Source organism: Cyprinodon tularosa, unplaced genomic scaffold, assembly GCF_016077235.1.
Source record: "Cyprinodon tularosa strain WSP-4 unplaced genomic scaffold, ASM1607723v1 ctg12, whole genome shotgun sequence".
Classification (NCBI taxonomy): Eukaryota; Metazoa; Chordata; class Actinopteri; order Cyprinodontiformes; family Cyprinodontidae; genus Cyprinodon; species Cyprinodon tularosa.
This window is the reverse complement of record NW_024038003.1, coordinates 397833-412733: the sequence shown is the minus strand read 5'-3', so window position 1 is coordinate 412733 and position 14901 is coordinate 397833. Positions and strand designations below refer to the sequence as shown.

Sequence of the window (14901 nt, the reverse complement as noted above, 5' to 3'; positions counted from 1 at the left end):
AATCTTCATCTGTACACATTATGCTCCATATGTTGTTATTGTTGACTTGCGTTATCTTCACGGGACTGGGCTAAAAACTTACAGTAAAAGTTGATTTTGAATAAAAAAAAAAGAACAAAATGATCAGAAATGACAACAATAAAAAGATCAAAGAAGTTAGTTTATAGAAAAATATTTCTCTGGTGTTCTAAAAATCATCACAGTAAAGCAATTTTGGACATTGGTTGAGATATTCTTTATTGTTTATTTTTTTATTTTATGTGGGTAATTTTTTTCTTTTTGAATTATGTCCATAAAAGTATTAAGAGCTGAATAGGTCATTTTCTTTTCATGTAAATATTGGATACATTTAGGTTTCTCCTCCTTTTTAATCATTATACCTTTTAGTTGTTACATTAACTATTCATATTTATTGTTAGGCAAATTAAAACGAATTAAAATAAATTAATAATTGAATCCAGAATGTTTATCTTAGATAGATAGGTTTTTTTAGATATCTGGAAGTAAAAGACCAGTAAACATGAATGGGAAACAACTTCATTTGTACTAGTGATATCTGAAATGTTCATTTTAGATAGGAAGAATGTTATTTTAGAAGTCTGAAATGTTCAGTTCGACTAGGAAGAAATGCATTTAAGACAGAAATAAAATGTCTAGTGATTTCTATGTATCTGAAACATTCCTATTAGTACAATAAATTTTTTACATCATGAAATGTTTTTGCTAGCAAAAGTGCAACTTAGGATATCTGTAATTACAGTTCTGACTATTAGGACTGTAGTTTTATCCAGGAAAATTGTATTTTAGTGATCTACAAATTAATGAACAGAGAGGAGAGCGCTTGTGTTCCGTTATTTTGGCAGGTTTGAGGCACTGCACATCTTACCCCAGCATATAGATGGCATACGTTATTAATGATGGGCATACGTTTACTATTAGAAATGAATGATTTGCTCTAAAAGAAGATATTGAAGCAAATCCCTTAGCAATGTCAGCTGTTAAAAATTTATAATCACAGATTTATTTACCCACTATTTTGTAATATTTTAGGATAGTTAAAGTTATGTTTTAGCTTTCCTATAAAAATATCTGTGTATAAATGTGCAGATATACTATTAAAACAATAAAAACACACTAAACTCTTTTCTTTCAATCCCAAGCATTCCATGAATATTCTCTCAGATTTTATATCTGTTGTTTAGCACATTTTAGTGCAGAAGCAACCAGTCCAGCTTCCAGACAGTCCCTACTTTGACAAAGATGTGGAATAACAAGAGGACCGTGTCCAAATCAATAGGCTTTACCTTTAACTAAACACTTGCAGGTTAAAATTTTCAAAACAGCTGTTGAAGCCCACAGTGCAATGGTTAGGAAGACAAAAAGCTTTTGGTATAGCATCGCCAAAGGCTGAACCTAAACCGCTAACATTAAGGCAGGGAAGCAGATAAACTCAATTAATGCCAACTACAACTTAGATAGTATACCTGTGGTTAAGATGAATCTTGCAAAGTGATATTTTGCATAATATTAGTCAAGCTAATAGACGTATATTATTCTAATCCTCCTTTGCACTGAAGAACACAGAGAAAGCTATGGAGACTTCATTAGATTCGTGTCTTTATTTGCATTTTTTTCCAAAAGGGCTCAAAAATATTTAAGTTTTGGTTTCAGCTTTAAAACTCAATTTTCATGGCACTTCACTGCCTTATGGATTCTCTAAACCTCATACTCTTCGGACGAAACGTCACAGGCAGGTTCAACAATGACAAAAAGCTTTCAGCTTATATGGGAACTAATTACAGGATCAACAAGTCCCTTCTTATATGTGCAAGCAATTAATTCAGCCCCGCTAAAAACAGCACGGCAATTAAATTGAAAACACTTAAATACTTTCATGAACACACAAACGCACAAAATGTACATTTAGATCTATGGCAGAATCCTTGTAACAGCCCTGTTAGCTCATGTGGTGACCAGTTGCTGAGGGTGTCCTCTACAGACTAGACAGCAGAAACTTTTCCTCTACAATCAACACATAGATACAGTACATTCATATATCACAGAACAAATCAAATAAACCTAAAAATAAAACAAAATAAGAGAAGGTAAAGGACAAGAGCTTTGTGCTGGTGCATAGTTAAATGCTTAAATCAACACTCGTGATCACAGGATGGTAAAGTGCTAACAATTTGAAACCAGCTAAAAGGCAACAACAGAAAGCGAACAGAGAGGATTCACCATCAGAATGAGCAGTTCTCCGGTCAAACCAACTCTGAAAAGACTTACAAAAGTATTCATATGTATATTTTTCACCACTGCAGCAGAAATTTTTCAGAGATCTACACAATTTGTGGAGTGAAAGGAAAACATTAAATGTTTCCAAAGGTCTTTTAGAAACTTTAATACCTCTGAAGGAAATCCTATTAAACCAACTATGTCTACTTGATAAATAGAACCAACTTCTGTTTAAATGATTCTCTGTAAAGGTTTGTTAGCGTGAAGAATTAGCATCACAAAGACGACAGTAGAGCAGATCAAAGCGGGGTTCGGTTTTACAAAATCCCAAGCTCTAAGCATCTAATGGAGCCATATTGGTTTAGTCAGCCCTTAACAGAAGGGTCTTGTGTCAAATAAATAATACAAAAGAATTATAAACTAAAGCTTCTGCTGCAATGTCACAAAATTATATGAATACTTTAGCTTTTTTCTTTATATATATACAGTAGACTCCACGGTAATGTAAATGAAAGCAGGATGTTGTGCCTCCAGTTCTTTGAACTGTTTTTGGGGCACTTTATTGCACTTCAAAGTTAAACTGCAGTGGGTCTGTCTCCAGAGGTTACACCTCATTCTGCATGCAGAAAGAAAAAATAACAACAAATCTAACCGAGTCGATTAAGCATTTAAAAGGTAACAGTTCTGAAGCGCATCAGTAACAAACAACCCACCACAGTTCATTCACAAGTCATCTACTACACACAGGGGACACTTTTCACAAACATACACGAAACACAATCTTAATCTTTGACTGATTCAGTCTTATTTGTAGTTGTTAGGAGTTAAAGCCACAGTACGGTAATCTCTCCCTGAAAGCCAACACAAAACACACTTCTCCATCAGTCTGTACAGAACCTGGATATACTGAAGTGCTGCCTCACACGGTGATTGTGTTAAAAATTGCTTGTAAACATGTTTAGCTGCAAGGTTTCGCCAAATGTAAAGAAAGAAAAAAAAAAGCTAAGAACCAACAAAAAGCAGCTGGATTATATGATGCAGCTCTTTTAACACAAATAGCACTGTGGAGCATATGAGGGGCAGCTTAGATGGGCTTGTAAAGCAGAGACGTGACGTATTTCTTCTTGTATCGGTGGGTAGCACTCAGCACCATCACTCCGTCCTAAAAACACAGAGAGGAAATTATCAGGAGACTGAGGCCAACAGAAAACAAGTGACCATTGCAAAATCTAACAAAATATTCACTGGATTGTGACCTTTCTCACATTTAGCCACAATCCAACCAAACAAATCATATTGCATTATGTTGAAATTCTAGGTGAAAGACCAAAAACTGTAGTTTATTATTGTACAATGAAAGAAATGTCTGATTTTGTTTGTTTTGTTGTTGTTTTTTTTTTAACATAATTAGAGGAAACAAAAAAAGAAAGAAGAGTGTTTTTTGTTGTTGTAGCTCCATAATATATGAGCATCTAATATTTTAATTCAACAGAAAAGGTCAGTTGGAATGGATATGCTAGGTTTCTTCGTGTTAAAAGGGAGTTTTCCTGTCCACTTTCACCACATGAATGCTCGGTGCGAGGGATTACAGAGAGTCAGTGAGTCCTCGCAATCAGCTGGTTTACCTTAGGTAGAAATATTTCGAAGACTATAATTTAGTGTTACCTTTATCAAAAAATGTCATTTTTCTAATTGCAGCTTTTCTCTCTGTATGTCTCTCCAGATTGAATATGAATGGGATTGAGATTAGTCTTTCTTTAAAAACGCTTGATGTTTTAGTGTAGTTTATAAATTAATTAAAAGCTGATTTTGGTGGAACAAAAATCATAAAAAAGGATGAAAAAGAAAAAAAACAAGTGGTTATTAGAATAAAACATAAATTGTGATGCATCTAATATTTTCAGTTATAATAAGACTTTATCTTTTTGTAATACCCATGTTAGGATTTTTTTTTTTAAATAAACCGTCTCCTTACAAATGGATCTTGCATTGCAGGTGAGGATCTCACTAAATCTGGATATTATTAAGCCAAGTATACAAAACTCTATTTAGCAATTTATATATTACCAGGTAACAATCTCTCCTTTCCTTCTATTCTTTAGTCCAAAGCTTCTCAACTCTTTCAGTTCCTATCATCAGCTCTTTTATTTTGTCGAGATTAACTGTTTTATGTTCAAGAAGACAAACACGCCTAACCCTGAAAGACTATGTTCACAAATCACCTTAATAAATGAGCAAACCAACTCATAAATGTGTGAAAATACCAACTAAGGGTCCCTGATTAATTCAGAAAAATCTAATCTCTGATAAACTCTAATTAGGCAGTGCTTAAATTTTATTTTTTTTTTATGGTTCAACCAGACTACAGAATATGTTGAAACACTGAAAATGTTTGTTTAAATGTCATATCACCGTTACTGAATAAATTATACTGTAATAAATGATGATATTGAATTATTGTCCAGTGCTAGTTAAACCATAGAAAATTTGGACAATTTTAAACATTCAGAACAGAAGTAGAGAAAAAAACTGGACGTGAATTGTTTGAAAGAAACCATTAGAAAAAACAAAACTACTCTGAGTTTAATAATTCATGTTTAACCAGCTGCTCCATCTGAATAATGTCAGACCGATCTGTGCTGCTAGGAGACCTACCTTTATTGAAAGAGCATAAAGGTGATTAAGCATCACATGGTTTGGTTCAGGCAGAAGGGCGGGGTCACACTGAGAAAAAAAAAATGGAGAAACCAAAGATGAGAGGCTAGAACAGCTGAGTTCGATCTTTGGATAATTCACAGGAAAGCAACATTTAGAGAGGCAAGAATGAGCCATTCACAGATACTGACCGATACATTGGTGTCTTTGTTGAGGATAACTTGAAGCAGGTGAGGAGGGAGGATGGGAGGGGCTTTGAAGTGCTCCTCTGGTCTAAAGATGTATTGTTCCTGACCATAAGGTCCAGGAGGGGAGCTGGACAGGTCTGAGCAGAAGAAAGACAGGAATTTCATTAGAGGAAATTAGAAGCAGCATTTAAGGAAGAGCCTGTAACTCTGTGGAGGTTTACCGGATGTATCTGAGCACTCCAGAGAGTCCACCTGCAGGGCGTCAAACACCTCAAAGTCAGACTTCTTTACTGTGATCAGGTTGTTGATGGTACCAAGCTGGCTCGTTACAACTGGCTGCAACACAGGTGATCAAGTTAATCTACACCTCATTATAAAGAAGCTCAATAGAACAAGACAGCAGCGCTGAGCAGCAACTTGGTGCAATAGTTAGTGGAGTAAAATCAGACAGTCTTTAGAATATTATTGCTGTTTTTTTTTATACAAGTTTCACACTTAGGAGAACGCTTCAGTATTTCTATGTAGTAAATTTTACCCAGGAATTTCTTTCATTTACTCCTGGATTGTTCAGAGTAAACAGTAAACCTCAACATCCCAGATGTAGCACTATACAGGTGCTGGTCATAAAATTAGAATATCACGAAAAAGTAGATTGATTTCAGTAATTCCATTTAAAAAGTGAAACTTGTATATTATATTCATACATTACATACAAACTCATATATTTCAGATGTTTATTTTGTTTAATTTTGATGATTACAAATGACAACAAATGAAAATCTCAAATTCATCATATCAGAAAATTAGAATATTGTGAAAAGGTTCAAAATTGATGGCCCCTGGTGCCACACTCTAATCAGCTAATTAACTCAAACCACCTGCAAAAGCCTTTAAATGGTCTTTCAGTCTAGTTCTATAGGCTACACAATCATGGGGAAGACTGCTGACTTGACAGGTGTCCAAAAGACGACCATCGACACCTTGCACAAGGAGGGCAAGACACAAAAGGTCATCGCTAAAGAGGCTGGCTGTTCACAGAGCTCAGTGTCCAAGCACATTAATAGAGAGGCGAAGGGAAGGAAAAGATGTGGTCGAAAAAAGTGTACAAGCAAGAGAGATAACCGCACCCTGGAGAGGATTGTGAAACAAAACCCCTTCAAAAATGTGGGGGAGATTCACAAAGAGTGGACTGCAGCTGGAGTGAGTGCTTCAAGAACCACCACACACAGACGTATGAAAGACATGGGTTTCTGCTGTCGCATTCCTTGTGTCAAGCCACTCTTGAACCACAGACAGCGTCAGAAGCGCCTTGCCTGGGCTAAAGAGAAACAGGACTGGACTGCTGGTGAGTGGTCCAAAGTCATGTTCTCTGATGAAAGTAAATTTTGCATTTCCTTTGGAAATCAAGGTCCCAGAGTCTGGAGGAAAAGAAGAGAGGCACTTCATCCACGTTGCTTGAAGTCCAGTGTAAAGTTTCCACAGTCAGTGATGGTTTGGGGTGCCATGTCATCTGCTGGTGTTGGTCCATTGTGTTTTCTGAGGTCCAGGGTCAACGCAGCCACATACCAGGAAGTTTTAGAGCACTTCATGCTTCCTGCAGCTGACCAACTTTTTGGAGATGCAGATTTCATTTTCCAACAGGACTTGGCACCTGCACACAGTGCCAAAGCTACCAGTACCTGGTTGAAGGACCATGGTATCCCTGTTCTTAATTGGCCAGCAAACTCTCCTGACCTTAACCCCATAGAAAATCTATGGGGTATTGTGAAGAAGAAGATGCAATACACCAGACCCAACAATTCAGAAGAGCTAAAAGCCACTATTAGAGCAACCTGGGCTATCATAACACCTGAGCAGTGCCACAGACTGATCGACTCCATGCCACGCCGCATTGCTGCAGTAATACAGGCCAAAGGAGGCCCAACTAAATACTGAGTGCTGTACATGCTCATACTTTTCATGTTCATACTTTTCAGTTGGCCAACATTTCTATAAATCCTTTGTTTTTATTGGTCTTCAGTAATATTCTAATTTTCTGATATGATGAATTTGAGATTTTCATTTGTTGTCATTTGTAATCATCAAAATTAAACAAAATAAACATCTGAAATATATGAGTTTGTATGTAATGTATGAATATAATATACAAGTTTCACTTTTTAAATGGAATTACTGAAATCAATCTACTTTTTCATGATATTCTAATTTTATGACCAGCACCTGTAGATACATGAGAAAGAGCCAAACTGCACTTAGCGACTTCTATGGGGGAGAAAGAAGAGTGAATTTGTCATTCCACTAAGACATCTTGATCTTCAAAATTTGGGAATAGGCAACTAGAAAGCAGCTGAAAAAAAAAACAAGAACTAGATCTGCAACAAAAAAGCCTGAAAAAAGTTGTTCACATCATAGGAGGGGATAAGGAGGGTGGTGAGGTAGGTCCAGAAGACTATGAAAACTAATAGATGCAACCATTGCCAAATGATTGTTTTCAGGACATTACCACTAGGGATGTAACGATATCAAAATCTCACGGTACAATACAATTTCGATAATGACCTCACGGTACGATATTTATTGCGATATTGTGGAAAACCTCACAGTACTGTTAAATAGCTCACGATAGTGTTTGTGATGATAATAGCAAAAAAATACAGACATTTTTTCCGCTTCTGCCACTCAACAGGCAATTTATTGTTGTATTCATGGATCATTACATCATAAAACGCTGTTTACATAGTGCTTTTAAAGTGCGAGTTTTAGTCAGGAACATCAGTATTCTGTTGATTCTTCTGTGTAATGTTCAAGTTAAGAAGCAACCAGAACAATTGCAAACAATATGGAATTCCCTTTAAGTGCAAACAAATATCAAGTTAAGTCAGGTTTAAATGTGTAAGGTAAGTAAAAGCAGCCTTTTAAAACTGGAATTTAGGAACATAACTTAAACTTAAATAAAATAGTCAGACAAAAAGCCTTTTTAAAAAACACTGACCTATCAGTTAGCTTATGTTCACATTTTTCATCACAAAGATCAAAAGACGTGCATTTCAAGAAAAAAAAAATGCCTCCTTCAGGGTTTTTTGACCGGAAAGGACATTCTTTGTGAGAGAATCTGCAAACTTTTCCGGATGATGAGTCGTCAGATGACTTAGCATATTGCTTGTGTTTCTCGTGTTCGCAGTTTACTGTGGAAGTGCTTGCATATAGTCCATTGTCTGTCCACCACCTTCTCTCCTTTTGCGTTGTCTGACACGGCGAAAAAAAACAGGTTTCCAGACATCTGACTTAAAAGCTGCAGGGGCGGGCACAATCTCAACTTCTGTGTTGTTGTTTTCATCCTTACAACTATCGCTGTCGGCCATGCCAGCTTGCTTTGAGCTTGTGTGGACAGCGTGCAATCCGCGTGCAACCCTATTGGCTTAAGAACGGTTGGTATGCCGACGCAGAGCAAAGGATCATGGTCTATGTAGCTAACAATGATTTGTTCCGCGGGACTGTGTTTAATCCTCTTGCTTTTTGACGGACACCTGTCCTTTTATTATTGTAACCCACGTTTACCACCGCAATAGCGCGATAATGTGAATATCGTTACATCCCTAATAACCACCCCTCCACTCGGGTCAAATGTCCCTGTGTGTTATCTAATGTTGGAGAATCTTTAAAAGAAATTCCTGTATGCAGATTATGATCTGGATCATCACCAACATTTAATGGATTGTTCCCTGGCATGAAAAACACCTATGATAAAAATATCATTAAAATCCATCCCTAATGTTTCAAATTATCTTTACAAACAGACAGACAAACACAAACTCTCCTTGATGGAAGTAATGAGTAAAAATATGAAAGAATCAATGAGACTATAAAAGTTTGGTCTGATGGAAATATAATAAACTATTTTGCACCAAATATGCTCATTTAGGGATGGGTTGCCTTTAATGCAACAGTTTGATTAAAAAAATAAATAAAAACATAATCATAAATTAGTCAAACTGAAGGCTTCTCCAAGATTACTTAAAGTGACTTTTTTGTCTGATGGTTTGTTGTGTTTATCAACACAGGGGGGTTTGTCCTGCTTGGTCTGTACTGTGTAAGATAATTAAACATGTAGAGGTCAGAAAACTTAAGCAGCAGCTGTCAGTGTTAGCTTTTTTAAGACGGTTAAATGAGGTTTTGTTATAGACCTAAATAAACGCTGTTTTTTTTTTTGTGTATAGTAAAGATCTAGTTGTATTTAAACACTGGCTTTGTCCTGCTAGCGTGTTAGATAATTAAACATTTAGAGGTTAAAAAACTTAAGCAGCAGCTGTCAGTGTTAGCTTTTTTAAAGACGGTTAAATGAGGTTTTGTTATAGACCTAAATAAACGCAGTTTTTTTTTTGTGTATAGTAAAGATCTAGTTGTATTTAAACACTGTGGCTTTGTCCTGCTAGCGTGTTAGATAATTAAACATTTAGAGGTCAAAAAACTTAAGCAGCAGCTGTCAGTGTTAGCTCTTTTTAAGATGGTTATATGAGGTTTTGTTATAAACTTAAATAAACACTGTTTTTTGTGTATAGTAAACATCTAGCTGTATTTAAACACTGCGGATTTGTCCTGTCACTGTAAATTTTATTTTGATTTCTGTGACTTTCTACCTCCTTAAACCTCACTGGGAGAACCCATAACGGTTTTCCAGTGCTGTTCAGTATAATCTAGTTGGATAACAAAGTTCTGAAAATTCAGAATTTATGTTTTGAGGGCAACTCATGTCTTACTAGATCTGCAGATTATATTTTTCATAATAAGCTGGGCTTCTTTATTTATTTGCCCATGTAAATAAATGAAGGAAACATCAGCTATTGATCTAATGAAATATAGAAATAACATTTCTTAGCCTGAAATTACTTGATTTGAGTTAACTGCAGGTAAAAATTACATCTTTGCACAGTTTAAGCTTTTTCCTTCTATATTTCTAAAGAGTTTTAAAAATTTAAACCGAGTAGATTGGTTTGATAAATGTTTCAACTTTCAGAATATATGTGCATTTTTTTTTAAGTATAAAAGGGTTAATAAACTAGCTTCTGTACCTCAGAGGGGTCATGGAGCCACTGTCCATCGACAAAAAACTTGTACTGGTGCTCTCCTTCAGGCAGGTCCAGAATCGCTACAAAATCATTGTGGCTTTAAATATAGAAGAGAAGAGGGGGGAAAAAAAGGAGTTTCAGGGCTATACCAGAGTTTCTACACATGGCAGTGAGAATAAAAATATATTAATTTAAGAAAACAGCAGTGAGAAATCTGAAACTATGTTTTCCCTGGTCACCTCTTATTTAGGGGTATCTTGTTGTTCCAGTTATTGAAGGAACCTGCTATATAGACTTCTTTACCCCCTCCAGCCCAGCGAATAACAGTGGGTCGAGCCTGAGGACCGGTTTTAACCAGGTCATCCAAATCTGGAGTGAATTCTTTCTCCCCTGAAGTCTAAAAAATAAACACATATGAATACTGTGCTGTTGCAAAGATATATAGTCTGATTTGTATAAATGAAGGATGATTTATGAACATTAAAAACTAAAACAATATGATCACATTGTTAGGCATCTACCTTGGACTCAGATCCATGCATGTTGAAGACGTTGGGGTCGTCTGTGCTATCCCCCATCTTGCTGCTGGAGTCCTGGTCCTTCTGGCTGCCGCTGCTGTCGGAGCGATGGGTTTTCCCATGGCGGTCTGCAGACACTCTGTCACTTGTGTTGCCCATGGTGTCTCACTACTCGCCGCGCTTCTGTAAGAAAATAATTACTTTTAGTATAAAGCTCAGAAACTCCAACTTTACAACAATCCAGCAAATCCACCAAAAGTTAGAAAATGTGCCTTTAATTTGAGAAGTAAATGCAAGATCATAATGGAGAAAAAGAGTAAAAATTTCCTTGTATTTAAAGTAAAACAGCCCTTTTTTTCTTTTTAACATTTTGTGCTAGGAGGAAAGAGGCTGAAATAAGAACCGCAGTCGTTCTGATTAATCTTTCTAGGTTCTATTTAGTCACCTAATACGCCTAGGGCTTTGTTTTTGTTTTGGAAAATATTTGAGACTTTGCACTCTAAAGCTTTTTTGGTAATGATCAACTTCTTAAGTTATCCATTCTCATTGTTTCGAAACAACTCTACAGCTTTGATGACACCATGAACGTTTAGTGGTCCTAAGAACAGCACAGACAATTAACAGGCAGAAAAAAAAAGAACTGCTTGTTTCATAAAGTTAAATACTAAAACAAACATTTCTAATAAAAAAAATAAACATGACCTAAATAAAAATATTTAGACTAGTGCTAAAACCACATTAAATATTATTCCTTTTAGTTACAGAAAGGTTTACTTGGTTAACTGGTTCTCCTCTTTTTTGAGTGATCTTCTCCCTGTGACGCCTAAATAACACAGAAAAAAGCAAATAAATCCCCTCATAAAAAAAGTATTGTGAGAGGAGTTAACCATTTCAACTTTTCTTGACTGAGCAGAGCTTTTGAATTGATCATCTGTAAAAGCTCATTTTAATATAGGTATGATTTTTTTTTTTTACTTTCTAAGTATTTATCATCACATTTATAGGTATGACAGAATATCACAAAATATTGTGGCGAAACTTAAAGTCCTTGTTCCCAGCCCATATGTAGGCAAGTATCTTTTTTTTCCCATTTTAGAGAGAAATTTGTGTTTTAACTTTGCTCTGGATTTTCACCATCCTTGGTAGCAATGAGGCAACTGCTTTTTAAGAGGCCCTTCTTGGGTTTCGTCCATTTCTTTGCCTTTTTTGGGGAGATGAGCTCTCACCAGCGTATTTGGAAAATGGAAGAAGCTGCTCCAACGCTTTAAGTTCATAGCCTTTATTGAAAGATTGAAAATATCAATCGAAAAATGAATTATTAATCTACTCAGTGTTCATAAATGTTGCATTAAAGATTAATTAGAAAAACACACATCCACTCAATTAGTTCAAATAAAAAAGGCCAAACCTCTTGAAATATAATGATTTCAGATATGGGACGGAAAACAAAGAAAATAAAAATCCATCATATGCTTTAAATGCAAGGAAAATCTTTTATAGAATGAGGCAAAGCAGCTGTAGAGGAAGCATGATCTGTGCTAGACGGGGAAACACAGAAGAAACTAAATCCAATAATTTGCTCAAAAACAAGGAAATTCTACAACATCACCGACAATAACTTTAAACATAACATATTCTACTCATAAAGGTAATATTTTCAATAAGAAAGCAAAAGTAAATACCGAGAGATAAATTGTGAATGATGATTCATTTATATTTCTTTTATATGTGATCTGCATTATAAAGATCAGAGCGTTTGTAAAACAGGAATGGTGCTGTAAAGATGAAAACAGAGCTTAACGCTTTAATAAACTAGAATAACATAGATTTTTAGACTGTTCTTTTGATCTTTTGTTCTTTGTGTAATGGATCTGGAGAACTGTTCAAACTATTTTAAATAGTTTATTAATAGAGGAAGGGGGAGTGATGGCCTAGTGGTTAGGGCATTGCACTTGGAATCCAGAGGTTTTGAGTTCAAGCCCCACTCCACAGACTGCCACTCCGGGTCTCTGAGACCCTCAACCCCACACTGCTCCCCGGGCGCCGCACAGTGGCAGCCCACTGCTCCCAAGGGGAATGGGTTAGATGCAGAGAGTTCATTTCATTGCTCTGTATTTTTGAGAGTGTAATGACAATAAAAAATATATTATTAAATTATTTTCTTGTGCTTTAAATAAAACGATTTTGGAGCTAATAGAGTCAAAGTGACTCGGGTCCATGCCAGCTGGCCAAATCTACATCATAGTGTTATTATGAAGTTTAATTAATAGCTCATTTATTCACCTGAGAACTAATGATGTCTGTGTGTTACAGATCCTGGTTATTTGCACTGAATTGTATATGACAATTAAGCTATGTATCTCTGTTTATTTTTTATTGTATTTTAAATTGTCCTAATAGGTATCTTTTCCCCAAAAACCAAAAATTCACAAAACATTTCCACAGCACCCCCTGTTCAAAAGTACTTCCAGCGGCCATGGAAGGATAGTAAGTAAACAGATAAACAAAGTTATTGATGGAGACACAAGAAACCGGAAATAATTTTGCAAGGCATTGTGGGTGAATAGATTTAGGAGTGATAAGTCTCTTAAAAAAAAAAAAAAAAAAAAAACATATTAAAGAATACACCTCTAATCAACTGTTCTATATACATTTTGTAAATTTAATCAGGGTAAATAATAAAATCAGTTTAACAAATAAGCCAAGATGGCATCGCTTGTATCTCATTGTAGCCTGTTAGCATATTAACCACAATGGGAGATTAAAGCAGGTTAGCAAACACAGAGGCTGGTTTGGCTGTTTCCAGCTCTGCTGCTGCTCGCAGAGGAATGTGATGGCAGCACCTGACAAGCACTGACAGCTTCCCATGTCATGCGACGTCCTGTAAGCAAAACTAACGGGCGGAAACAAAGGAAACACGTCCAAATGATAACGATCCCCGGCTGGTAGCATTACGGCTAATGAGCTTTAGACGGCAGAGAGCCAAGACAGATAAGGAACGGGTTACAATGGAGCAACAAACACGGTTTACTGTCTGTGAACTTGGAACTAGTCTGGTCAGATCCAACAAGACGACAGCAGTTTACCTAAATACACACAAACTATCACAGAGCACCTAAACTCCATCAGATTAACAGATTAAATCCAGTGAAGTAGATCAGAAAGTTGAAGCTCCCCTCCCCTCGCCAGGGGAAACTGTAAACTGTTTAGTCTTCTCCCTGCTGGATGTTCAGCTGTGCTCCCTCACCCCGAAAGAATATTTTTAGGTGCAGTCAAAGTCAGCTAGCTAACTGCCATTGTTAACGCATGAGCGATGTGTTTTCTGTTGTTTTTTGTTTGTTTGTAAGCACAACAGAAACTATAATACAACGCAGCCCCCGAGGATACGAAGGAGAAACTCAGAAACTCACCGACACCCGCTGCTGTTCTTCTGCACTGCAGGAGGATTAGCCTCTGTACCGCTCTGGTTAAACCTCCACTCACAAACAGCAGCGGTGCCTATGCTACGGTAAGCGATTAGGATATAAAGGATCCCAGCAGCCCGCTAATCAGGAGCGAGAAAATACGTGACGTAGTCAGCGGACACGCCTTCTAATAAGGAAGTACAGAGAACCGAGCGAAAGTTTTAAATATTAATATTAGATCATAAAGTTCAATTCAGTTTATTTATATAGCGCCAATTCACAACACATGTAATGTCTAGGCACTTTACAGTTCACCAGATCATACAGTCAAATTGATTGAAAGTTTTCTATCTAAGGAAAAGCAGTTGATTGCATCTGACTCCCTCATCAAGCATGCTTGTAGCGACAGTGGAGAAGAAAAACTCCCGTTTAACAGGAGGAAACCTCCAGCAGAACCAGGCTCAGTGTGAACGGGCACCTACTGAGGCCGACTGGGGTTCAAGGAGACAGAAGCAGAGATACAAAAAACAGCTGTAAAAGTCCAGGAAACACACAGCCAGGCAGACGACCTCTGAGCCAACTCCAATGTCAGAGGATGAAGAGAGCACATCCAGCCAGTCACAGTCAGAGAAACAGGACCCTCGAAAAACAGGCAGATCTCCAACATCTATAAACAAAGGTGTTTATGGCTGTAGCACAGCTGATATTTCTTTCCAGGGTGGTGTCACAGCCAAACAGGAACAGATGAGAGCGAAGCTACAATGAGAAAAGGCAGAGAGAGCATAACATTAGAGAGTAAGCTAACAGATTCTGCAGAGTGGAAGAATAGAGATAG

The 14901-nt window shown here is 36.7% G+C and overlaps 1 protein-coding gene across 1 annotated transcript; it reads right to left on the bottom strand.

Annotated features, from left to right (window-relative positions):
* Nucleotides 1-1603: 1603 nt before the first annotated feature.
* Nucleotides 1604-14226, bottom strand: prkab2 (protein kinase, AMP-activated, beta 2 non-catalytic subunit). The gene is made up of 8 exons (XM_038269875.1): nt 14073-14226; nt 10666-10845; nt 10384-10541; nt 10148-10241; nt 5300-5414; nt 5082-5215; nt 4891-4959; nt 1604-3397 (listed from the first exon to the last, which is right to left on the bottom strand). Exons 2-8 carry the CDS (start codon nt 10819-10821, stop codon nt 3320-3322), a joined length of 804 nt encoding a protein of 267 aa, XP_038125803.1. The 5' UTR covers nt 10822-10845; nt 14073-14226; the 3' UTR covers nt 1604-3319.
* Between the last annotated feature and the right edge of the window lie 675 nt (nt 14227-14901).